Source organism: Micrasema longulum, unplaced genomic scaffold (assembly GCF_059751315.1).
Source record: "Micrasema longulum isolate JH-2025_06_02 unplaced genomic scaffold, ASM5975131v1 h1tg000097l, whole genome shotgun sequence".
Classification (NCBI taxonomy): domain Eukaryota; kingdom Metazoa; phylum Arthropoda; class Insecta; order Trichoptera; family Brachycentridae; genus Micrasema; species Micrasema longulum.
Genome location: NW_028277303.1, coordinates 544,957 through 572,915, shown reverse-complemented (window position 1 = coordinate 572,915; position 27,959 = coordinate 544,957). Strand labels below are relative to the sequence as shown.

At 32.1% G+C, this 27,959-nt stretch overlaps 1 protein-coding gene and 2 long non-coding RNA genes across 3 annotated transcripts in view; 2 read left to right on the top strand and 1 right to left on the bottom strand.

Annotated features, from left to right (window-relative positions):
- Positions 1 to 342: 342 nt before the first annotated feature.
- The window catches only part of Grd (gamma-aminobutyric acid type A receptor subunit Grd), a 52,040-nt gene continuing 24,423 nt past the window's right edge, over positions 343 to 27,959 (top strand). Inside the window, exons 1-3 of the mRNA XM_088236253.1 lie at positions 343 to 548; positions 12,234 to 12,301; positions 22,382 to 22,605. Coding sequence (XP_088092379.1) covers positions 386 to 548; positions 12,234 to 12,301; positions 22,382 to 22,605 — 455 coding nt within the window. The 5' untranslated portion in view covers positions 343 to 385. The remainder of the gene's footprint in view (positions 549 to 12,233; positions 12,302 to 22,381; positions 22,606 to 27,959) is intronic.
- On the top strand, positions 13,731 to 14,900 carry LOC148284679 (uncharacterized). The gene is made up of 2 exons (XR_015824050.1): positions 13,731 to 14,041; positions 14,294 to 14,900. It is a non-coding gene; the product is annotated as an uncharacterized LOC148284679 (long non-coding RNA).
- On the bottom strand, positions 15,075 to 17,264 carry LOC148284678 (uncharacterized). The gene is made up of 3 exons (XR_015824051.1): positions 16,993 to 17,264; positions 16,298 to 16,478; positions 15,075 to 15,751 (listed from the first exon to the last, which is right to left on the bottom strand). It is a non-coding gene; the product is annotated as an uncharacterized LOC148284678 (long non-coding RNA).

Sequence of the window (27,959 nt, the reverse complement as noted above, 5' to 3'; positions counted from 1 at the left end):
TTTACATCTTTTGAAAAGTTTGTCTGATTCTTTTGTTCTGTTGTCTGGTAGTTTATTGTATTATTTCAGTCCCTGATTTATTAGTATCGATTGTCCTTGTCTCGTTTTGGAATGTTGTATGTGATATTGTTCTGATATTCTTGTATTAAGTCCATGTTTATTACAATTTTTTTCAAGTTTTAGTTCTTTGCCTACAAGATACCAGTGGCTAACTTTTTAATAAATTTTAAAGATTCAAGTTGAAAAAGTTCATCAACATTTAATTGTTTAGTTTTTTTGTTGGTGTTAGATAATTGAAATTGATAAATTAAAATCTTTTTTGTTAATTTTTCACAGATTTTCAAACTTATGCTTCTTCAAAGCCCTTCCATCGCCGGCTCCCAAAATGTGGTGCGTGGGTCGCAAGATTTGTGCTACGATCGTGATAGCTGTGGCTGCGTTGCTGTCCGGAGCCTCCCCATCGCAGATGAACGACCACAAAAACATCTCGGACCTGCTGGACGGTCTACTGAGAGGATACGACAACAGCGTCAGACCAGATTTTGGAGGTAAGATGAATTACGTTTTCTCCGGATCCTACGGGGTCAAGAGTATATGAAATAGAACCAAAGTCTTTACAAATTGTCGTCGACTTGATGACTTTTCTCAGGTAAAAATCCTGGAAAAGGAAATCGAGTGGAAATTATTCCACCTTTAAGGAAATGCGGTCTTACTTTCCTTCTTACAAACGTACTTATATATTTTCTCCCTGAATTATGGCACTAGAACAATGTTTTTTTTTACACACTATAGATATTTACCATTGCCATGTCTTTGTTGTTTTACTTTTTTTATAAATAGTTTCTTATGGGAACTAGGACCATGCACAACCCAAAAATACGCCCAGTTTTATCTGCCGTCTTCGGACATACGGTTTAAAAATATGATACTTAAATAATTTCGAAAAACAGAAAAGGTACGGACACAGAAAACTTTTTTTTTACAATTAAAATAATAAAAAACCAAATTGGTTAAGTTTTGGGGAATGGAAAATCGGTCAGTTAAACATTGATTTTAGAAAGGGAATGATGATAATGTGACCATTAGAACCAGGTGATGACTGAACAAGTGGCATTCAATGTTCCAATCCGCCAGTTACGAAATAATAATATGCTGTTCCTCGATCAACACAGCACAAACTATGGCTTGCATGCACCAATGTCCCGATTGTGTCGTATTTTAAACTTTAGACAAGATCTGGGTTTTTTTGGTGTAAGCTTTTAGAAATTTAAAAATTCACTACGATAGACCGGATCTTGTCTTGAGGTAGTAATTTATTTTTTTTTGTCCTAGATTTAATTTTATTTAATTGTATTTTATTTTATTAGTGCCTGTATTTATTATAAGAAATTATATTTACCATTGTTAGAATGGACTGCAAAAGTCTGTCAAATAGATAAATAAATAAGCCCTGTAAATGCCTAGTCTTTCATATTCCCTACTCAAAAATGTTTCACCTCTCAGTTGCAACAAATTTAGGTAAAAACGTCAACATTATATTTTTTTTTAACTTCTATTTTGATCTAACAAAAACAAGATCGTTGCATTTTGACTGTTTTTTAGCAGCCGTTTATAAAACAAAAAGCCACATTTTGTAAGTTTTTAATATTCAATTTTGTTGAACTCATTCAGAAAAAAAATGCAATGAGCCCATTTTACCCTTTCTCTTTCAAATGTTATTATAATTTCATAATAGTTACCTCTAATAATATCATGTACCTTTATTTGATTCAAAATATCATCACAGTTCAACACATAAGCACATGGCGTCTTATTAATATACAATCATGGAGGCTATCATTTCCTGCATTTGCATACAAATCACATTAATAATTATTTGACCATTGTATAGTGCCTTGTGCCTCTTGTCTATGTAATTTGACATCCTATTTTGGTTATAAATTAAATTACAAATTTAAAAGCTTCAATTAAATATATTTATCTATAGAATCACTATGTAAAGCGCCCTTGAGGTATTATATTACGAAAATGGCGCTTTATAAGTTATCCATAATGATAATAATATAGTTAATAAGAAATACATTAAGAATATTTTAAGTTTGTCAAAATGTTTGTATACAAGACTGGATTTCACTCCCTAGGGAGTTATTAAGAGAAATCGCGGTCCGACTTTTCTTCATACAAACGTGTTTCCGTATTTTCTCCCTCGATTATAGCACTATAGCAGTGATTTTTTTACCAATGGCGTGCCCCTGCATTTTTTAATTTTTTTTTAATAGTTTATTGAGGGAACTAGAACCATTCAAATACCCTTTAAAATCCCAGTCTTCCTTGAAAAAACAATAAAATTGGTTTAACAAATTACAAATGGAATGGAGAACATTTTAGACTAGGGAAACATAAAAGTCTAGGTATTTACAGGGCTTATGACCTGTCATTTGCTGGTTTAACTGGCCACTTTATAGACTATGTAACATTGACTATTTTTATATCTTGAAACATCCATATTTCTTCCATTTTTCCATTTGTTGATTTTAGTGAAGTTTAAGAGCTAAAACCTTAAATATTGTTGTGAAGAGATTCATCTAATTTAATAAATTTACATGCCAGGTAATGCCTGGAATCAATTTCCCGGCAGGTCATAAGCTCTGTAAATACCTAGACTTCATATTCCTTTCCTTAAAATGTTATCCATCTCTGTTGCAAATGTGTTTTGGGGTGCGGAAAACAGGACAACGTCGCATAATCAGTCAGACGTGCATTTTTCTTCTCCGCACAATATCGGGGAGACGTTTGCGAGAGAGCGACTGAAAAACAATGGTCCAGTACCGATTTTGAAAAGAAAATATGAAATATAATATGATCATCATCACTTTATGCAACAAAAAATAATCAATATACGGTGCGGTTGGCATATCTGTGCATCCATATTTTTTTTTATTTTTTTTTATTTTTATTTATTTGGATAACCAACAGCTATAATTATATCATATTTATATAACAAAACAAATAACAAATAAGCCAATTACAGGTTTTCACAAGTAGCATCACAGTAAGTTAAAAAAGATTCTCGAACACAAAATGAATAGTAATTAAATGTAAATTTAAAAGAAAAGAAAAAAATACTACGAGTTATTTCGAAAGCAAACGCCGCACGTTATTAAGATTATTTTCAAATAAATCTATGTTAAATGATTTATTAATTACATTAAAATTATTAAAAGTTCGCCATAAATATGAATTTTGCCTATAATTAGATGAAACAAGAGGTATGTGAAGAAGAGGGTTATTTCTTAAAACTTTGGAAGGAACGTTGATAGAAAGTTTGCAAAATAGTTCAGGACAGTCAATTGAACCGGAGGCAATTTTAAGTAAATAAATTATATCCGCTATTTCACGACGTTTTTGCAGAGGCAGTAGGTGATGTTTTTTACATATATGAATATACTGGTCAGATTTAAACTCAAGTTTCAACCGGAAACACATGAACTTTACGATTTTTTTTTGAATATTTTCAATGCGTGATATCTGCACATTGTACATAGGATTCCATATTTGTGATGCATTTTCTAAGTTGCTTCGCACTAATGTACAGTAAAGGATTTTAAGTGTCTTTGCCATAGTGAACGACGTAGAGCTACGCATGGACCATCAGTTACGGATAGATAAAAATTACTGAATTAAATATTATTTTGTTCGCAAATATTTACAGGTATAAGGTGTAAGATGCATTTATTCTGAAAACCTTGGATTCCTACAATAAAAATAAAACCAGAATATACTTATATTGCGTGTATGTATATTCTTTCCGATTATAAATCTATATTTTCCCAGGAAACCCATCCCAGTTGTATTTCAAAAATTCCATCCCGATTCTCATTAGTATCACCTTAACCGGATATACCAATACCGTTCAGTTCTCAATACCCTGTCGCCATAACAATTTTTGTAGTGGATGCGCGTAACCGATTGATAGTAATAATCGAATCATTCATAACAACCATGATTCATTTGTATTAATATTTATATGTAACCAATTACTGACTTTCCCATGCCTACCGGTTTTGACACGTCCCCGCCTCGCCAGAACGGTACTTACATCAGTACATGCAAATCCCACCATTCACCTTCGCCATAGTCTCTTCTTCCAAGTCAGTTCTTCAATGCTGAGGATCGTGACCACCACAAACACTTGTGATTAGTCTGTTCTACTCCAGTCTGTCTTCAGCCCGACGAACCGACACATCAAATTTTAGCCCCGTAGTCTCATTAATTTGGTCAGTCCATCTATATAGGATTCTACCCGGGCTTCTCCTACCTTTTAACTCAGCCAGACATTATTGTCTTTTCTAGATTGTCTGGCTTACGTCTAGCAATATGTCCAAAGAAAGACAGTATCCTCCTCAGAAACACCACTGACAGATAAGTTGTAATTCATCATGGTTGTTGCATAAAAATATAAACCACCATGCTGACCTATTTGGAGGGAAACGGGATTGATAATATTAATTATTTATTTTTAAAAAAGACGTTATCTTTACTTTTTATGAAATATCTATGTGTCAACAATACATATTTTGAAAAATCATTTATCAGATTGCATCACGATGAAGTGATTAGCGCACACCATGTTCGTCATAGTTTGATTTCCAGAAATAAAATATTATTTGGTTTTTTCGTCTTGATTGTTGCATTACCATACTATAAATATATTTTTTTAAACCAATGACTTTTTTATTTCGATATTGTCAAGCCTAATACCTTCGCCCTACTGTGCATAGGGAACTGCATTGGTACACTGAATGCAGTGTGACTTGATTATCTGTTACGAGAAGGTTTGGGTGCAGTTGTTGACATTGTTGTAGGTGGCGAGCTTCAAAGGTGGAGAAGAGGAGGAATGATCCGTGTGTTGGTGCTTTTATATGCTCACCTACGTCCCTAATTCTCTGAGTTATCACATGTACAAAAAGATACAGTACATCTCACATCCGATAAAATAGATATGTAACTCAAATCGGGTTGTGGTCCCGTGGCTAGTGTCTCGGACTTACGGCTCAAAGATCCGCGGTTTGAATCCCACTCTACCCCAACTTGATAACCATTTTCTAATAGTGAGTTATTTACAACTCGTTGAAAATTGCCCTTAAAATTAAATATTTGGGTAAAACATAAGAACGCAAATACTTATTTCAATAAAAAAATGAGAACTCCCAAGGGAGAAAAGCAAATAAACGCGTTATGTAAACTCTTGAGTTTTGCTTGTTTTTCTTTTTTCCCTTTAAAGCAAATTTGGATTTGTTTTTAAAAAAGCTATAACATTTTTAAAAGAAAAGCTTGATTGTCATAATAACACTTTCTGTCAACGGGGGCGTTCAAATAGTGTAATTTATAGTCAAATATCGAACGGATAAAGAGTAAAGCTAGAATTTTAGTGTTTTTTTTTTAAAGTACATTTGACATTTTTTTATTTATAATATAAGAAATCAAACACTGATTTGAGTCTTCTCAACACTTTTTTTCTTTTTAATATTTTACATTCTTTTGAAAATGCCCTAACAAGGCGAAACAATTGTCATGAAGTTTTTATATTTGTAAAAATAAAATAAAGTGTTCAGTAGACTCAAATCAGTGTTTGATTTCTTATATTATATGTTTAAATATGGAGTTCTACAAAACAAACACCAAATCAGTCAATACATTTTTGTATTATTTATTCTGTATACTTAACTACAGCCGACTCCGTGGTGTGAAGGCTAAGACGCTTGACTCACGCACAGGAGGGTTCGGGTTTGATTTTCGGTAAGAACACAAAAATGTAATGTGATTTTTCTCAAGTCTGAATGTTCTGTGCTGTTATTCACCGCTGTAATTTGGCTTCCTGACCTACTGTGGTTCAAAATAAATGTTTTTTTTAGTTTTTACTCTATTTTATCGGACGTACTACATATATAATACTTTGAAAAATAATAAACTGTAAAAATAATTAGTGATCTAATCGAATCGATTACTATAACGAGGCATTCCAGCCCAACCCGGAATGAATTTTTTTAAATGTTTTCGTGTACACGTGGATATTTAAAAATTTTGGAGTAGGATGAAATATCTCAAAAACGCACGCAAAAATAAATAAAAAATGATAAAAATATTATTCATTTTAAAATCGTAAATAATGACGTCACTCCTTATATCTACGTGTAGTATTTTCGGTTTCCGCTTTAAAGCCCCCGCAGCTTGTAAGGAACGTTTTGACCATAGTAAAAAATAGTATAATTTGTATAATTTGACATTTCAACCAGAGATTATGTCAACTTTCTAGGTTTTTCTAAATCGAAACGTTCGTAAAAACAACAATAACATAGAAATGAGCAAATTACGATCAACTCAATGAAGTAATCAAAGCAATATTCCATAGATTCTTGTCACGTCAGTGAAAGTAAGAACGCCAACCGTTTCATGACGTCACTACTGAAAAGTGACACAATTATTACAGTCATTTGGCGCGGTATTTGATAAATTTAAATTTTAAAAATCATATCTTTGTAAATAACGCACAAAAAAAAAACGTTTTTGCTTAGTTAAATAGTACGCTAATAGAAAATAAATAAATTAGAAAACAGTGAAACTCCTCAATGAAAACTGAAAACAATCGAACTATTCGATTGTAACAGGTTGTGCGCATCTCTAGTATCTTGCGCTTATTCATTCACGTCCCCGGGGAACGTATCGTATCCTGAATCCTGACAAAGCAAATACGACAAATGCACCGCAAATATTGCCAAGTGACTATTCCTAGAGAAATACATCCAATGAATACTATTTTGAGTTCGTCCAAATGTTTGTAGATAAGGACTTGATTTCACTCCCTAGGGATTTAATACGATCAATATATTATTGTATAACTGAGATGAAACACATTTATTTATAAAGCACGTATGTAATATGTAGGTGAAATAATTCAGTCAGATGAATCCCTTCCATATCAAAAATGATTTCAACTCTATAACATAACATATATAGGATAAATGTGATGTCACAAATTATAGACCGATTTGTATACAATCTGCAATACCAAAGCTCTTCGAAAAAATAATTTTGCAAAAAATGTCTTCAATTGTCAATCAAATAATAATTCCAAATCAACACGGTTTTTTGCCTTCAAAATCAGCACTGACTAATCATACAATATATGAAAATGTTATTATGAACTCTTTTAATTTACGTAAACAAGTGGATTCAGTGTATACAGATTTCTCTAAAGATTTTGATAAGGTGAACCATAGAATCATGATCGATAAGTTATCCAGGTTGGGTTTCTGTGGATCGATTTTAAAATGTTTTCAGAGTTACCTAACTGGTAGATCATTGGCAGTAAAAATTTGTGACACCACATCCAGTACCATTGAGGTGACTAGTGGAGTTCCGCAAGGATCCCATTTGGGTCCGATACTTTTTAACATTTTTATCAACGATATTGTTGACGTATGCCATGGTGTCGAAGTTTTGTTGTTTGCTGGCGACATAATTTTTTTTAGAGTAATTAACACAGTTGATGATTGTATTACCATCCAACATAACTTGAATAAACTATTTTCGTGGTGCTCAACAAATAAACTCTAACTCAATGTAAATAAATGCCAAATCATGAGATTTCACAGGACTCAGTTTCTAATGACTCTATTGGCAATTCTGAACTTGTATCCGTTTCCGAAATAAGTGATTTAGGTGATATTTTCGATACTAAATTATCATTTATTAGTCATATTAATGGCATTAGTAATAGATCTCTAAGAATTTTGGGTTTCATTATCAGAACCACTAAAGATTTTAAAGATATTCGTGCACTTAAAATAATGTACACGTCACTTGTAAGGAGCATTTTGGAGTACAACTTTACAATCTGGGCTCCTCATTATTCTAGGCACCGATATTGTATTGAAAAGGTCCAAAATAAGTTTTTACGATTTATTAATTTTAAATTAGGTGTTGGTATTGAATTTTTAAATTATAATTTGTTACTGTTCATTTTGAAAATATTAAGACTAAGCAATAGGAGAGTTATAACTGATTTATTAAATTTATAAAAAATAATCCATTCTATGTTTGACACCCCTGTAATTTTATCACTGATTAATGTTAATGTACCGAAAAGGACAACTCGGCAAACCTACCATTTCTGTGGCAACAATACTTCGACATCATATGGTAAAAATGCAGTCATCAATAGACTTCACGCTCTAGGTAATGAGTAGCAGGACGTTGATAATTCTATAATTAGTATTTTTTTATTTTTTTACATAGTTTATCTTTTTTAGACTTTCTTAATTTGTTAATTAATAATATTGTTTTAAATGCTCTGTATTATCTATAATTATGCTTACATGTATGTATATTTAATTGTATTTGTAACTAATATGTAAAAGGCACTTCTTCTTCTTCTTCTGCAGCCTTATTCTCTCCACTGCTGGATGAAGGCTTCTTCCAAACGTCTCCATTCCTAAAAGGCACTACGTGCCGTTTATTTCAATAAAATAAAATAACAAATAAAAAATGATAGGCAAATAATTTTTTTTAAATGTATATTCTAGTTTATGTTTATGCTTAAATTTTTATTATTATTGGTATGTTTTCTAATTTACAATGACAATGACATTTATTTTTCATTTTTTAACATTATTATTATTTATTTTTATTGTTTAAGCATCATTGAATAATAAAAAAAAAACACATGTAACAAAGAAGATCTCTCATTTGAACCACTGTCGTGTCGATAATTTTAGTAATTCCTCGTGTACTAGTGTTTCATCAAGATTCTAACAGATGTATCCGAGTATACGAAATGTAAAATCATTCAGAATTGACTTCGACGCGTAAAGCGCGCACAAAATCACGCGTCTTGACGCGCTATATTTGTATGGTCAGCCCTCCGAGCACAGAAACGGAGAGCGCACTTATGGTAAAAATCTTAATAAAGGTAAAAATCATAGAATTAAGAATAGTTCAGAAGGAGTGTAGAATAATATTTGAATACATCGGACTGTGTCCGAAAATCCCCCCACTTTTCCCCACTTTCGCCGCGCGCATTCGTGTAGTCGCCGCGTAATGTTGCACGATGGGAAAAATATAATCATAACACATATGTAAGGTAAAAAAAAAACAATCTGTAAATTTCTCTAAAATTTTATTGGTCACGTGGAAACATTGATTCACACAACAGAGTAGAAAAGTAAAAACGGATATTTTTATATCATGTTAAATAATATTTGATGTTTTAAAGATAATGTCGGTCAAATGTCCACCACAGAGTTGTTTAATCCGAGGTCCAATTTCCATTAGTTCTCTCATTAGATGAGCAAAGTAGGGTAAAAAGAATTACTACCCTGGCAACACTAACGAAATGCCCATTTTCTTTTCTTCGACAATCTGACAGATGGAAAAATAATTCAATTTTTAAGTAATGCATTTGCTACTTACATATACATATGCTTATTACACATGAAATGTAATCCCATCCTGTTTTTTTAAGAACCCAGCAGTATTTTTACACTTTAAAACGATACAACACGGCATAGTTGAATTCTAATCGGAAGTTGCGTACTGAGCGACGTCTACAATGAAACTTATGGGTCAAAACCGGGTTGTGGTCCCGTGGTAGTATTATGGACTCAAGGGCCAAAGGTCCGAGGGTCAAATCTCACTCTACCATAATTCGATTTCTATTTTTCCAGCACAAGTTAATTACGACTTTTAGGAAATAGTTTGAAAATATAAATATTTAAATAAATAATAAGAACTCAAGTTTTTCAAAAAAATAAGTAATAAAATAAAATAAACATAAAACGACTCTTTTAGAGTAGTTAAGTCGCCTTCTGTTTGATACGCGTATGCGGTTTTTGGACTTTTCTTAATTCTATGGTAAAAATAAACAATCTTTATTTCTTTATCTTGCTCTTAAATCACTTTTAGTAATTTCCTTTTTTTCACTTATTTTTTAACATTTTCGTTTTTAAGGTTTTTCCAAATATTTCAATTTTTCAAGTTGTGGTAGAGTGGGGTTCGAACCACGGACCTCTGATCCGTGAGTCCGAGACACTAGCCACGGGACCACAACCCGGTTCCATAAAAATCTATTATTATTCTTGTCATTATAAATAAATAATAAATATTGTTAATTGATCACCCGAGAATGGAGACATCACTCGTCCATTAGAATTTAGTTTAAATTTTATACTTACTTTAAAATTATGAAAATTCTACGGTGTTTCTGAAATTCAAAAATAAAAAAATAGAGCAGAAAGCATTTGTTTTTTCCTCATTGGCTAAGCATAACAATAAATGTTTTATTTTTAGTATTAGTCAATATTGAATCCTTTTTTCCATACTCCTTTGTTTGCTTTCTCACTGTCTGATTGGAAAAGTCTTGGCAACAAAACATTACTTAAATTACCCCTCGTCGTCGAGCGATGGTACACGTAAAACTAAAAACACTCAAGCCTGGTATTATTCTAGACGCTTCATTCCTCCTGCTTCGTCATGATTTCCGATCCCTTGTTTACCAATCCTGGAAGCGATGGTCCCGAGGGATTGACGAGATAGTTCAGAACTATTCCGAGTGGATATTCTCACCGTTCGAAGCCTATATGTGTTACTTACTTGGGATACAAGCTATCACAAGATGTGACAGCGAACTTCAACAATGTTTTTCATTACTTTACCTATACAAAGACCAAATAGACTTGGAAGATGAATACTTGTCTACAGTTAAGTTTAGTTTAGGGGCGTTTATTTACAAATACTTATAATTTGACATTATAAAACCCTCTAAACGCATTATTGACTGTGCTAAAAAAAATCTGTTTGAAATGAAAAAAAAAGTTGACTCAACAAAAGTCTATTCCGCTCTGCTTTTTTCATATTTTGGATATAACACCTACTCATAAAACTTTCTTAGTTCCATTAAACTGTTTCAATAGATTATATTTCAAAAAACATACCTAGTGAAAGGAATATATATCATTTTATGATTTTCACCAAAAAACTCTTTTATAGCACTACAGGTGGCTTTTTAAACATGCTTTGAAACTTTGAAACTACACCTCTGAGGATTTAGAGGATTTTATCAGTTGATAAAGTTCAAAAACTGACATATAACTGCATTTTTAACTTGTTTTTTTTTCAAATGTTATTATTTACAGGGTTTTGCCAATATACCGACGATATAATAGTTCCACTAACCATTTCCAGTAGATTTTTATAGTAAATGCGAACATAGTAATTAATCAATTGTATTATTATTACAAAGACAATACAAAATAATTCTCGATACATTATAACGGATGTCCCAAAATCAAAGCAAGATTTGAATTAAATAGAAAACACAGTTTTCGTGTTCAGATTGCTTTTTTTATTGAATCATAAAGTACATAGGATTATTTATGGAATAACACATCGGACAAATGGCCTCCGCGGCTTTGCTGGCACATACGCACTCTTTTGTCGAAATTTTTCATGACTATTTTGCATAAATGTGGCTGAATTTTGTTGATGCAGCGTTTAATTTCCTCCTGTAATGAACGGGTAGTTGTGGGCTTGTGGACATAGACCTTTAATTTCAAATAAGCATGGACACACAAATCTTTTGCCAGTATACGCTGTAGTGAGCTTCTTGAAATTTTCAATTCTTGTCCACGACGCCGAATTGATGTTTCGGGATTTTCACCAACACTCTCAGGCACTGCTTCGGTATTGACAATTTAACGGCTTGTTTTTGGACGACCAGTGTGTTTAGCGTCTTCAATTGATCCAGTGTTTCTAAATTTTTCAATTAATCTCTTCACAGTTGACGAAGTATAAACACTATTCCGACGATATTTTGAATGAAATTTTCAAACTGCGGCTGTCAAGCTTTAATTATTTTTTAGATTTTGTTCAATAATGAAAACATGTTGTTGCATCGTGTAACGCTCCATTTTTACTAATATTGAACTGTCAGCTACCAAATAGTTTTTTTTTTCCAGTGTTGCCAACAATTTACTGCGCAAATGGCGGCAAATTCAAATCTTGGTTTCATTTTGGGACACCTTTATAAGCAGAAAATATTTTTTCATTTATCTGTTTATTTATTCATTTTTTGAATGATGTGTAATACCAAATATTAAAAACAATGTGTCTTTTCTGGGAATTATCATTCTGTCAAATAAATTTAGGTTGTTTTATGGAAAACGTGTTTTTATTAGGTCCACCCGCAGTGATTGAAGTGGACATCATGGTCAGAAGTATGGGGCCTATATCCGAAGTTGACATGGTAAGTCAAATCATTATTCCATAGAAAATAATAACACCTCCTTCGAATATATATTATTTGAAAAATCTCGTTTAAGTTAAGAAAAAAAATGCGTATACAATAAATAATGCGTGAGAAATATGTCAACTTGAAAATTAACCTATAAAACAAATATTTGTTGTTATGGTCCCGTATCACAATAGAAACGTAATTTGTAAATTTATACGATTCTTTTTCGAAATATGTTTCATTACAGGTTACCGAGGAAGATAAGTGAAATTTATACGTTTTCTAAAATTTCATTATCAAAAATCATTTGTGGTTATTCATTATGATAAAATTAAAATAAAACAACTTCATTTGTAACCATTTATTTAAAACCACTTATTTATAACATAACACAAAAAAATACTTTTGTTCTCCATATGTTTTGATTGAACACTGTCAAAACAAAATTGGATAACATTCACGAGTTAATTCTACCTTGATAAAAAAAATGTGTAGCTTTGAAACCGGTCGGTAGAAAAAATTAAAAATACGCTGTCGAAAACAAAGTTGTTCTATATTTACTTTATTAAGATACATTTTCGTACGAAAAATAGGATTTTACTTTATGGACAATTGAAGATAACTATTTGAACTTCCCATTGTAATCGGGGGCCTGTTAAATTGCCGTGCCCGTGCATATGTAGGTATATATTTATTTCAATAAAATAGCATAATATAGTAATTTTATTTGTATATTATTTGTATATAAATTTGTACATATATTTTCAATATACCCACCTAAGAGCTCTATGCCTGTGCGATTATTCCTCTTTAATTTGGATTTGATTTGAAAGTGAACGAAATAAATAAAAAACAATTTGTTTTGAGATTAAATCGCGTAACATTATACCTTTTCAACAATACAATTCAAAACTAGAGATAAAAAAGATTAGATTACCAATGAGGACAAAAACAGTGTCTCAAAACTAATTGTACAAAGTTTAAAACTGAGTACCTGAAGAATGGATTTTTTTTTTTTATATACGGCTTAAACTAATTACAGTTATATGAAGAAACATATGTTCAAGAAACTGAACGGAAAGATCATAATACTGTGTGGCAAATACAAACAAGGGCAATAAAATAATTGTATACGATATATCCAAAAATACGATCAACGTATAAAACTTCGAGACCCATGCCAATCCATCTTCATCCCACACTGTGGTAATGGCGAAGAGATATACGAAAAGCCGGAAGATCTATCCCAAAGAATAGGGAAATATCACGTTTTTTTTTTTTTACAATTATGAATTAATAAGGGTAAATGAAATACTTCAAAGTCAAAAAAAAATTTTTTTTGCACTTATTAGTAGCATAAAAAATATTTTTAAATTCATCATTTTGAATTCCCGCGAAAACACTTCATTTCATAGGCCACGCCCGTCATACGTCACAAGCCGCATTTAAGTTTGACGTTCTGCCATTTTTGTATGCAGAAACTGTTGTGTATTATTTCATCCGAGTTTATTTACATATATTAGTGATTTTACAACTATTTTTTCTGCATTATATCTGGAATAAAGGGTTTTTAATACTGTATAGTACCCAAATGCAGGATTACTTTGAAGACAACGCCAGAAAAAATGTTTTTAAATGTGCCCAAAGATGCATCAATACGAAGAAAATAGTGCTTCGCTATGAAGAGATATAAAGAAAAATAGGATGTTTACTTTCAAATCCGTTATCTATTGTTGTGAAGATCACTTTAATGTAAGTATTATTTAAAGTATTCGTTTGTTTTTATGCGTATTTAGTTTGTCATTGATCACGGAAATTCTGACATTTCGTATAACCTAAAATTTATTTTGTCGCTACGCTATCGATATATTATACTTTTCCACGTTCATAGCGAGTATTTTTATTTATCCAATGAGTCTCGGATCATATCGGTATTGTAACGATATTTATTCAAGTGTATAAATAATATATTGCTATTCATTTAAGGGTTTCTATTTATTACAGTTGGAAAAGTATTTGGAGAATAACATGAGTGTGCCAAAAGTCCTAGATGATGAAGAAAACGTGAAGTGTGCAAATTTCCCAGGAAATTCGAAACTGTGTCCAAGAAAACCCAAATTTCCTTGACAATGTGATAACCAGTGACAACCCGGAGACCAAACACCAGAGCACCGAGTGGCACACCAACAACTCCCCGCGTCCAAAGAAAGCCAGAATGAGCAAGTCAAGGGTCAAATCCATGCTAATCTCCTTTTTTGACCGTCGCGGTATGGCTCACAAGGAGTTCGTATCCCCTGAATAGACTGTGAATGCCATTTTTTACGTGGACGTGCTTGACAGGTTGCACAAACACGTCTTCCCCATGAGGCCAGACATCGCCGATTCTTGAAAGATTCACCACGATACCTCGCCATGCCACACCACGCTGTTGGTGAGGGAGTTTCTGACCAAGCACAGGGTTGCCTCACCCTCCCTACAGTCCAGATCTAGCACTGCTGGACTTCTTCCTCGTATGTTTTTTTGTAAATGCCCCTTGGGCGTAAAAAAAAAACAGTACTTAATACATATTATGACCGTATCATATTCTTGAAATAAAAAAATGATATCCAAACTGAATCTTTTACTCCACGTTGACCATTACAGCAAACTTTACTTAGCATTTGTTGCTATAGAGTTCAACTTAATGGACCACGCTCAGATATTTTAAGAGGTAACAACCGTCATCGCAGCCGATTGTGATTGATTGCAAGTAAAAGAGAAATGAAATAAGTAGTTAAAAAATCAATTCAATTTCAATGCTGACAAAACCAGCTTTTATTTGTTATGTAAAAAAGGTACAATATTACAAAAAATCAGAATATATAAAAAAGAAGAAACAGGGTACGTTGACAATATTTTTTTAATTAAATTTATTTGGGAAACAGAACAGTTCTACGTAAGTATTTATAGTTCATAACATCATATTATTTATTGCATGGATGACTTTTGACATGTCTATCTTCAAGTATTTGTTGAATTTAGTCATGCCATGTCTTTCTCGGTATTCCTTTATTTCTGCATCCATCAACATTCACATTGTAAATATTTTTATCCGTTCTTTCGCTGTCCATTCGCTCTACATATCCAAACCAACGCACATCTCCTTTCTTAATTTTGTCGATAATGCCTACCACAGCATTACATAATGTACGGATATCGACATTCGTGCATCTATCGTACATAGTTTCAGTACACATTCGCCTGAGAGATCACATTTCAGCCTACTCTACGCTCCCATACATCAGAGTCGGGGCCAGGACTCCATTGTGAACTGATAATTTTGCCTCTTGTGGCAAACATTTATTTGCCGAGGTTAATTTAAGTTCACAGTTCACTCTGTTCCCAGCACTCACCCTACTGTTCCTGGTTCCTTACTTCGACGATGAAGCCATGACAAAAGAACAACAGCGTGCTTGCAACCTCCTGAAAATAAATGAGTATTTTTACTGACTTTTATATAACTGGTCATACCATCTTAATATGATGATGGAGTTCAATTCTATGGAAATTTTTCATATGGGAGTTGCATTATTTTTTACTTTGCTTATAATATACAAGGTATATATTTCAAAAAGAGGATTTTTCTGATATTATCTTACTTTATTTTAGCTAAACTGTTGAAATTCTATGGATTAAAAATCTTTTAACTCCTTTTTAAAAGCTGGTATGCAATTTAAAAACTGTAAAAGGAGTCAAGTACTGTTGTTTTCAATATAGAACTATTTGCACCCATTTTACACCTTTCTTTTCTTCATATTATAAAATATTAATCTGGGATATTAAGTTAATATGATGGACAAAATACTTGTTTATACCGAAAAGTTTTAGTTGCCCATTAAAAATATATTAGATATTTCTTAATACTTATTATGACAGGTCAAAAATAATTACGATAAAACAGTTATATTCTCGCTTTCTCAAAACAAAGTACAAGTCAGATGATGAACATTTTGTTACATTGCTACTAACCTTGAGCCGCTGGACAATCTTCACATATACAAGACTCCACTATTTCCTCCCTTTCATTTCATATCAAAGTAACAGAATTTGGCGTACTTTGTACTCCGGTGTGACATGTGCTTTTACTAATCCAATTCGTTGAACGTGCACGTATCCAATTGCATTATTGCCATAATTTTCCCAGGACGACCTGTGTAAAAAAATATATAATCGTCAGTATCTATCAATCTAGTGATTAAAATAAAATATTATAAACATTCATGTCTTGAATATAACATTTATCTGATGCCAAGTACATTATTGCTAATAATAAGTATGGATTTAAAAAGCAAATCATACATTTTAGGAAGAACACGGATTATAAATGTACACATACAATAGCATAAACTTCGTTCTTAACCATCGGGAACAAAAATTAGGTTATGACTTGTCAAGTAATATTTTAATTAATATTTTACATAATAATTGATACACATCGATATTATTTTATATTAAATATTTACATGCCTTCGTTTTTTTAAGTTTAGGGTGTTTAATATATCAACAATTTATAATGCCAACTGGTTTTCTAACACAAAACGAGGTTAGAATGACACTTGTATTCGGGGAATGTTTAAGATACTATTCAAATGATTCATGTCAAACATCAACACATATAAATGATAAATACATTAAATCTATAAATATTTATAACAATTACTTACTTTGCAGCCTTGATTCCTTGAATTTTCGCACTATTATACTGCATATTTGTAGCAAAAAAAGACGCTAAAATAATCGCATCATCATTCGGCAAATTATCCAATTGGGCTTTTGAAATTCTGTCTTCCATTATTTTGAATGATTTCTTTATCACTGTAGAGTAATTATAATTTACATTTATAACTTAATACATAATTCACAACGTCAAAATCCTTTATAAAACGCACGCGACATTGACAACCCGTACAAACAGTATGCAAAAATAACAGGCATTGAAGACGAAAGCGGCTTGTGACGTCACGACCAATCATATGGCGTTTTTGTAAAGGCGTATTTTTCAACATTTTTATTTTAAAAATTATGAATGAAAACATATTTCTACAAGATCCATATTGATTATAAAAATATAATTATTTTTTCTAAATCCATTTCACATATTTTTATCGGTATTCGTAGTATGTGATATTTCCCTATTGTAGTTGTTGTGACGAATTAACTAATCTACGCATTGTGGACATTGAGGCATAAAAACATAAAATATCCTAGAAATATTTCAAATCAATTTGAATAAATATGTTCTTAATAATAAAAGTTATAAAATATAATGTTACTAAAATATTTTTTTCGTTTATTTATTTTTTTAGTTACATTGAGAACATTACAGAATATCCAATTCATTCTCAACACATTACAAAATACACACTTTAGATTTATTGAATAGAAAAGAAAAGAAAAAAAAGTCATGTAAAATAGACATTCATATTTCAATTTGGAAATTGCCTTCCTAAGAGAAATCCCACTGTCATGAAATATATCGGTTTCCGAGGCGATACGATTGAATAACACGATTGCTCTACCATCCGGCATAACCATTGGCAGGTTGGGTCTGCATCGTGGTAGGCAGAACAACCTGCGTGACAAATAGACAGAATTCATTCAGAATATCGAAATTTTGTATGCGACCACCAATGAGTTGAAAAAAGTGAACACCCGAATGAATATCCCTTCTCCCCAACAATGATAGGTAGCCCAGCATTCCTAGTAAGAAGTCAGTCGGAAAAAAAAACGGGTAACATCCATACTTCCCAAGGTACAGATAACGCAGAATTTTTTTCTCCACCCTCTCTATCATTAAGGAATATGTGGTTTCATTTGGCGAACAAATAATGGAACTAAATTCCAAGCGACTTCTTACCGAGGAATTATGCAATGTTTTCAAAACCTAAGAAGAAGAAGAATTTGTGTACCTGGGAAGCATGTTTTCAAGAGATGGAAGAGTAGAAAAAGATGTTGAAAGAAGAGTGAAATGCGGGCAACAAAATGAACGGAGCACTAAGCACAGTAATTTCTAATAAAAATATGTCAATCGAACCTAAACTGGAAGTGCACAACGGAGTTTTAGTCCCAACACTTATGTATGGAAGTGAAACATGGAAATGGCAGAGGAAGGATAAAAGCCGAGTGAACGCGGTTGAAATGCGATCTCTTAGACGAATGTGTGGGAAATAAATGTATGACAGGGTTACGAATGATGAAATCAGGCGAGAGTGTAAATCTGAGACAAGTATAATTGATAAGATTAAGAAAGGGTCTCTGAGATGGTTTGGTCACGTAGAACGAATGGACGACGAGAGAATGGTAAAACAAGTATATATGGCAAAAATGAACGGCAACGTTAGACGAGGACGACCAAGGACGACGTGGCATGATCAGATAAACCAAAATCTTAAGTCTGGTCATGTTAAAAGCAGACAGAACCGAAGGGCATGTATGACAAGATGTATGAATGTGGAAGAGGCTAGGAGTGTATGCCAGGATAGACGTGTGTGGCGGTCCATTCTCTCTGCCTACCCCTACGGGGAAATGGCGTGATGGTAGTAGTAGTAGTAGTAGTTCAAAACCTAAATATTTTTAAAAAATCTTGGCATTTCTAAGAACAAATCCAAGCATTTTAAGGGAGTTACTGCATAATGATATTATATGTAGATTAAATGATAACTTAGCGTCAAACCGAACCCCGAGATCCCTGGACGTCAACGCTCGTTTAAGCTTTATTCCATCCATGATATAACGGAAACGAATTGTTTTGGACGCTCTTGTGTACGACATGACAAAACATTTAGATACATTGAAGAACAATTTGTTTCGATTAACTTAATGAAGCATAAACAAATATTATAAAACTGTTATTATTTTTAATATTTACCATCGTTTTTGTATCGTTTCTTCAATCATTTCGGTACAATGGATTCGAACTCATATACATCGTACTTGCATGTTTAAAAACTTTTCGACGGACTGAGTTGTGGATCGAGAATCCTTTCAGAAAATTATCGGTGCATGATTATTCAATGTGTTGAAATACATAAATAATTTTTGTATTGACATGTATTTTTCGTACTGTTTTATCTATTTGAAACCGAGGATTTGTGCGTAATGATTAGTGTTAAATAATTGCATGTGAAATCAAGCTGTATTTCAAAGTGAAATTACTGTTTTCATATACGTACGAACATTTCAATATAGGGCACGATTCTTTGATGTTACAACCAATCTGAATTTTGCTAATTTCACTAAACAAACTATTCGTATCTCCAAGAGCGTATAATGAGTTACGTATGGAAGCTATAATTATCAATATTTCGAAATGAAGAGATTAGCTGAAAGTAGGCTACTCCCCATAAATATTATATATTATATCATTCTATATTCATTCATCATTATATATATCCTTAATAATTTATGAAATGAAATTTTAACTAGTTGAAATAGGAGGATAAAAATCTTAGAATTTGATTAAATTGACGTTTAAATTAAATTTAAAAAAGCATTTCTACTGATTCTAAAGTTAATTTAACTTCTTATAGTTAGTTAAAAAAAATATTTAGAAATATAATTTTAAAATTAACTAAACCCTACAAACAAGAAATACAATATTATAATAATGCGCAATATCAGTACTCATAATTGATTATTTATTTGTACTATATCAATACTATTTTTCATTTTTGAATAATATTTCTCTCAGAAAAAAGATATATATCTTATTAGATTTACACATGTATTTTCAAAATATTTTTTTATGCCTCTTTAATATATTGCTGCTTAGATTATGTAAAATTTCACCAAATTTCACCAAATTAATATGACGGTATTCATGTTTATAGGTTAATTTCGATTCTTCAAATACCTTAATATGTTATTTATTTATTTTGTAAACAGAAAAATACGCGTAAAAAAAGACATTACATATTTTTCTTCGGTTACATATAAACACTTAGCAAATGCACAGTTTTACAAACAATTTTTTGAAGACAACCGTTGAAGTACTGAAGGTTTCTATTATAATTAAATACTCAAATATTACTCTAACAATACGATAGGAGGCTCTCCTTATGCACCTGAAGCATACAAAACTTTCCGTAAATATCCAAACCCTTAAAACAATCAACTCCCTAAAAAGATCGGTAGAGAAGAATGGTTTATATAGTATTATTTTAATCATTATTTTTTGTAAAACATTTAGAGGTCCAAGAAAGGCGTTAAAAGCCCCTCCTCGTCCAACTTTTGCGCATGAAATAATTTGTATTCATATGTTTATTGACCAAATACAACATGCAATCATAAAATAACTGCAGGTATTTCATTCAGATATTAGATTCTCAATCGTATAAATAAACCGAAGTTTTTAAAATTCATAAATTCATTTTACGATATAAGGCGGATTTTCCGTTAGACATCAAACATATGAAATTCTAATCTGCGCTCTCCATTCCTCGTCCAGCAAATCCCTATAAAGTTATTGCGTATACTGCAGTAGTTGATCATTTATCTTTTTATTTATTTACGGACTTATTAAGTCCATTTACCAATGGTTAATTTATCTTCTGAATTTGTTGCAACAGAGAGAAAAAACTTTTTTGAGAAGGTAATATGGAACTCGAGGCATTTACAGGGCTTGCGATCTGTGATTAGAAATTGTTCTATAAAGCGCTGTCTCTCTCAGTTTAACATTAATTATTCTACACCGGACTGGTGCGACGGAGACAACGTTCTAAAAAGTTGGCAGTCTCTTTCGTTTCCTATGTAATTTAATAACTGGCAATGCGTTTAAATACAGAACGTGGTACAGCTGTCAAATATTTTTAGGTTATACTTATTTGCCGGATATCGCGACTAAAATTCAATTTTGTATTATCAAATTGCGTTTTTAATTAGTATGAAATCAAAAAATCCGTAAACGCGCTGTGATTGCCCGTTTACTTTGTGTTAGTTTGTTCATGACTTTTGTTTTCTGTGAAAATATAATGAACTATGGTCACGTTTAAACATAAAAAGTATTTGACTTTCAAAGTGCTGAAATTAAAGTAATAAAACATACAAAGTATGTTTGTTGTATAAAATAGTTTTGTTTTTGGTCTATATTTTCATTATTTGTTCCATAAACTATTGATTTTTGCTCAAAAATCATTCTCTCAGATTTCTTCCTATGTGTTTTATACTTAATTTATATGGCAACACGGAGAGTTCCGGATCCAATTTTAAATGATATAACAATAATTTACGTAAGTTTTTACGTTTATCGTAATTTTGAGCTCGATGATAAATCATTGAATTAGGGTACTAAATTTGAGAAGAAAAAAGTTAAAGTAAGTTATAAAAAGTTAAAATGTTTAAAAGGGCTAAAAAAAATGGATAGTGGAGCTAGGTAGAAGTAAAATGGATTGTCTCATTCGCCTAAACCAATATTGAATCAACTGCTCCACAAATGTATAGCTTATGTTAGGTTTTTGTTATTTTCATTGTGCGTTTTGGAATATAAATAATATAGATGTAAATATATATCTAGTTTTTAAAACAGTCTGAATATTTTGTTAATTATCTCTGTTTATTAAGTTAGTCTTCTTTGTTTATTCTCAAACGTAAAAACATTTGAAAAAAGTATATTGTTATGTGTCCTCGGCACGGGTAACCCCAGTGAGGTCACATTATTTTAATTATTGTTTATAGTTTGTAAGAGTAAAATAGGAATAACTAAATAAAATATTATAATGATGACGTATTGCGCTTCTGTGTTGGTAGGCCTGGCACCTGGAGTTGCATAAATCATAATAAATCTTCTTCTTTCTCCTGGCTGTATGTCCCATTTATTTGGGGTCAGACTTCCTAGCCTTTAATCTCCACGTCGGCGTCGGTCTGTCGTGGATCGTCCCTTCTGCTAAGTTTAGTTTTTTGAAGTCTTTCTCAATTGTCTTTCTCACTAATTTAGTCAAGTTTTTTTCATCAGGTCGCATTACATGACAAAACCAGCATAAAAGGTTTTCCCTTTTTCATAATAATAATAGTGTACTAAAATAAATTAATGAAATCAAAACGAATTCTAATTTTTAGACTTACTCTATGGACTGCTACTTCCGTCAGTCGTGGGTGGATCGGAGGCTGGCGTTTCACGCCGAAGCCAAGGAGACGTTGGCCTTAAGTATCTCCATGCTGAAGAAGATCTGGAAACCAGACACGTATTTCTACAATGGCAAGCAGAGCTATCTGCATACCATCACAACACCTAACAAGTTTGTCAGGCTCTACCAGGATGGTCGAGTGCTATATTCCTCCAGGTAAATTGAAACATCAAACGTATTTTTTGTTGTTTTTGTGACGAAAAAACTAGCATTATTTTAATGTTTTTATTTGTAAAACTGTTTTATATTGCTTTTCACTTATTTGGTTTCTTTTTCTAAGTACTTTTACAATTTTCCCATTTATAATATTTTTTTATTTATTAAAAGAGTTAAATAGGGCATATCTAATTTTATTATACTATAACCCAAAAAAAATATTTTTTTCTTTCATAAAACAATTTAAAAATAGCTGACGTAGGTACATATAAATAAAATAAAATCGTTGTGAAATTAAAATAGCATATGGTTATAGTGAATAAAAAAAAAAAACGCTAAGTTAAGGAAAAATTATAATTTCGGAACATATTTTAATATAAGATATCGCGTGCATAAATAATAAAAGTAATTCCACTACAACATCTTTCTGAAACGACAATTTTTTTTATACATGAGGTATATACTTGTTATTATGAATGTTATTTTATATTGCTTTTTAAAAAATGACGTTTTACATAAAATGCTTAGAAATTTTTACTGTAATTATTCATTAAAATTGTTATGTACGTAAACTATTGTCAAAATATTTTCCTAACTGGGGGACTCCAAGTTCACTCGGAAATTAATTTCCAGTGTCAGCTGACCTACTATCGTATTAAAGACATTGCAGAAACGAAATCACACATTCCCTGTGTGTAAACAATTAATTATCAAAACATTCAATTGACTATTACCAAACTGCTGATATGTTCGGATACCAAATCGCTGACAGCCATGGAAGTAGTACACGAAATCAAGTTCTCACTAGGAAGTACAGTGAACACCTTTAGTTATACAGTCAGATAACACAATCAATCTGCTACAACGTGCAGTTCAATTACTAAGTTCATAAAATGCGGTTGCAGTTTGTAGTTCGGTCAGCCATAGTAGATTCTGATATATAGTCCAGTTCCCTCTAAAACCTCTACGCAGTTACTCTCATTGTTACTTTGTTTATTCATCATTTTTTTTTGCACCACACTGTTGTTAGGTCTCCTGGCCTGTGCCAGGAGACCCAATTACAGTGGTGAATTACATCACAGAACACCCAGGCTTGAGAAATATACATTTTTTACATTTTTGTGTTCTCACCGGGAATCGAACCCGGAACCTTCCGTGCGTGAGTCAAGCGTCTTGACCAATACACCACGGAGGCCGCCTATGTCATGTTATAAATATATATATGTAATCAATACACTTCAATCCTCAATATCGTTCTCTTCTGTCAACCTCCAACTGGATGGCAGCTTTCATGCTTCATCAACAAGCATCAAATCCTACAGATTATTAACTTCATCTTAAAAATAATAATTTTTCATTCATTTTTAGCATTATCGCTTACGATTCATCTTATTTTTGTTCTTGACAGGCGCCATGACGCATTTGGTCAAACAGCCTACGGTGAAACTGATGACAGTGTCGCGAGTTTGATTCCCGCCAGTTCCAAGAAAAAATCAAAAGTTTCAAGAAAAAATACAATTGGTCTGGTGCTGTAGTGTATTATTCATAAATTCCTTCCATATCGTCTCTTTCCCATCTGCTGACATGACACTGTTATAAAGGCTCAGCGAGTTTTTACTTATTTATGTATTGTATTTGACATCCATATATACGGCGGAACTATGGAACTATTATACGCAAGCAGCGTGGAATAAATTAAGGGTCACGTATAATAATTCATACAGACAATTATTTGGATTGCCTAGGTACTGCAGTGCCTCTGAAATGTTTACAGCTGGACGAATAAACACCTTCGGTGCCCTACTTCGCCAAAGAGCCTGGAGCCTATGGGAACGCCTGAAAAGCTCTAATAACGAAATTCTCCAAGCCACTGCAGGGTGGATCCATTCACCGTTGTTCGAGCGATGGCGGGATATGCTAAGACCACCATAAGTGCTGCAAATATAAAATTTTATTTTATGTTTATATTTATGTTTATTGTTATATTTATGTTCATATTTATACTTTTGTTTATGGTTATGTTTATAATTATGTTCATGTTTATATAGTAGAATTGGCTCTGCACTATGTAGCCATTTTACTGGAATAAAATAAAATGATAATAATAAATAATAATTGTAATAAACACTATAATAAAAGGTTGCCTTACCGTAGCTCGTCTTAAATAGATGAAAATTTTATTCTTGAAATGTAATACTCTAACATCTAGTCATTAATCTAAGTATGTTGGGATTTATTTGTAGGGTTACTAATAAATTTGAAAGTATCGTACCAATCAAGTCACTTTATTGCTCCCTGGTTAGAAGTCGTTTAGAATATATTTCTCCAGTCTGGTCGCCCCATTATCGTGTACATTCTGATTCACTCGAGCGCGTCCAGAAGAAATTTCTAAAATATATTAATTTTAAACTTCATATTCCAGCTGCTTTATTTAATTATAATCAATTGTTGTCTTCAGCAAATCTTTTAAGACTTTCTGATAGAAGAATCCTAACTGACCTAATATTCCTTTTAAGGTGATCAATCAATTAATTGACTGTCCAGATTTGCTAGAGTTGGTGTGTTTCCGTGTACCTGGTCGACATACCCGCCACAGATCTCCTTTTTGTTCTGCAAGTTCTAGAACCAACTATCACATGAACTCGCCTATCCCTAGGCTCCATAGATATGGCAATCAGTATGAGAACAAGGCTGATATATTTGGTTCTGGACTTGATAGTTATAAAACGAATCTGATTTCTTTTTTTCTCTCGCAATATTATTCTTAAACTTTTCTTTATATTTAAAAATGTTTTTCCTTTTTTTGTTTTTTTCATATTTATGTATTTATTTCGTTAATATTTTTGGTTGCTTATGTGTATTTACCTACTTGTTACTATTGTTATAGTTATGCAATTTTATAATTTTTGGTTATGTTTTTATTTATGTTTTTTATTTTTTTTCAAAAGGCAATTTATGCCGTTTATGTAAAATAAATAAATAAATTACCGTTAGTATTATACTCCCGAATAAATAAGGTAAAGAAACTGCCGGAAAATATTAATTAATTCGCAAAACAAAACGGCCACGAGCTTTAAATTCTAGTAAATGGTCGGGGAATGAGAGTATAGTCACTTGAGCTGGGAATTGAGGCGAAATGCTTTTGACAATTTGAGCCGCTGTCAAGTTAATAATATAGTCTAGTTCCAGCATGAAGAATGCGCATTTTAGACGACGGTGAAAATCCGCACGGCGTGGATCAATATGTATAGTTTTATAATTATTTTTTTACTCACTTAATGGCTGGCAAACGCACAAACGATAACTATGAGGCCGACTTATCTTCACTTGATTTCATTTTAGAAGGATTTTTACCTAAAAATAGCCGCTATATATTTTAAAAAAATACAAAATGACAAAATAAATATCAATCCACCGTAATTTTACCGTGCTGTCTGGATTTGGATGCTCCGTGTGAAATGAGCCGAAGGAGGGGGTTTCGAACGACGAATGGAAAGGGTTGCTCAAGTACCTACCTACAAAAATCAAACGGTGTCGATTTTCTGAATTCAATTTTCAAATCCTTTGAAAATAGTATAGGTATATCTACTTACAACAAAAATACGAGTATATATTATTATGTATTGACCCAATACACAAATATAATAAATTAAATTCAGTTTAAGATAAAAAGAAAGAAAACGCCATAAAAATAAATCTAAAAAGGGGATAAATTTAAAACAAAAATTTTATAGAAGTAAAATAATTCAAAAGATTATAATGATAATTATTTCAATACGTGTTCAATACAAAATTTTTTCTTATTTTTTCTTTGTTAATAATAATTAATAATACTTTTTTTTTAAAATTCATTCAAATTTTATTTTTGATCTTCATAAATTTTCTCAAAAATTAGATACCCCGAGCATCAATATAAAATATAAATGTTATTTTTATTTTATCGCTAAAACAATAACACCCAACCTTTTTTTTATTAACACCACGCGTATTTTTCTAACTATTCTGATTTCCATCATCTTATAGCTTATGGGAATATATTCTTATACTCGTAGAATAAATAATAGGCTCACGAAAATCGAAAATCGAAATTTTAACTGGCTTAATATAGTTTCAATCTCGAAGTTCATTGCTACGTTAAAATCGGATATAAAAAATGATTTTTATTGCTTCTTTCTTTCTTTTTCGTATGCGCTCCTACGTGGAGCATGTGGACATCACCAGACGCCTCCAGGAGACCCCATCACCGGCCGGCACTCTCACCCCTTCCCAAGTCAATATCGCGTCCCTTAGTTCCGCCGAATAAAGCCGAAAAATCGTCATCGACGGCCTTCCGGTACGGGCGGGAGCCCGCAGGCGTAAAAAAGAGGCAATTTGGGCTTAGGTTAATTGTTTTCTTAAATGCGGTAAAATTTAAAGCATTTAATTGTACTGCAAAGTTTCTTAAAATGGTATGAGAAAATGAATTTAATGATTTTCGTAAAAATTAACTACTTTAAATGACGTCACGAGTTCTTCTAAATCAACCAAAGATAGTGTTGTGGTAGATTTCCGGTTTCCGGAAAGCCAACCCACTAATCAGGGCAACTCATCAAAGAGAACTAAAATTAATTACGCGCCGAGTAATCAAAAACTTACAGAACTTCAAAAAATCGTAGAATTAATAATACGATACTAAAAAAATTGAAAAAACCCCTGAACTTCCTTATTTACCCTACAATATATTTAATAGTCGACCAATTTAAAATTCATCATATCCTCTCACATTATTTTATTCAAAATACAGATTGATTTTTGTACTTTTTCAAATGATATTTGTTTGGTTCTCTGCCACTTCCCCTCCCACTCAAGTTATAATTACGAGAAATATGTCTCAGTAAGAATTAAGAAGACTTCAGCCTCATTTGCATTTTACCGACACGGGCGATTTGAAGAGCTTCTCCATTCCCCAATAACTTCAGGATTCTTCCGACCTCTTCATGAGCCCATCTGAATTTTAGATTTAAGCTTTTGATGGCGATAGACGTTTCCACCATCGTTACTATCTGAAGAACAATTACGAACTACAAATTGTATGGTAATTGGATTTGGTCCAGATCTAGTTCTTCGAATACTTTCATGACTTGAATCATGGTTGAACACGGAAAAAAACGATTTCTGATTATTTTTTTGTGTTTCATAAGAATTCCAGTATTGTTTTATACAACTGTTATCGGATCGAATGAATATTTTGAACATTAAAAATTGTGATACAAAGTATCGAAATTTTATCGTTTTTCTCCTATTTTGTTATTAACACATAAACATATCATGATGTATATCCAAAAGGGGGGTTTTATTATTTTTTTTTTTATTTA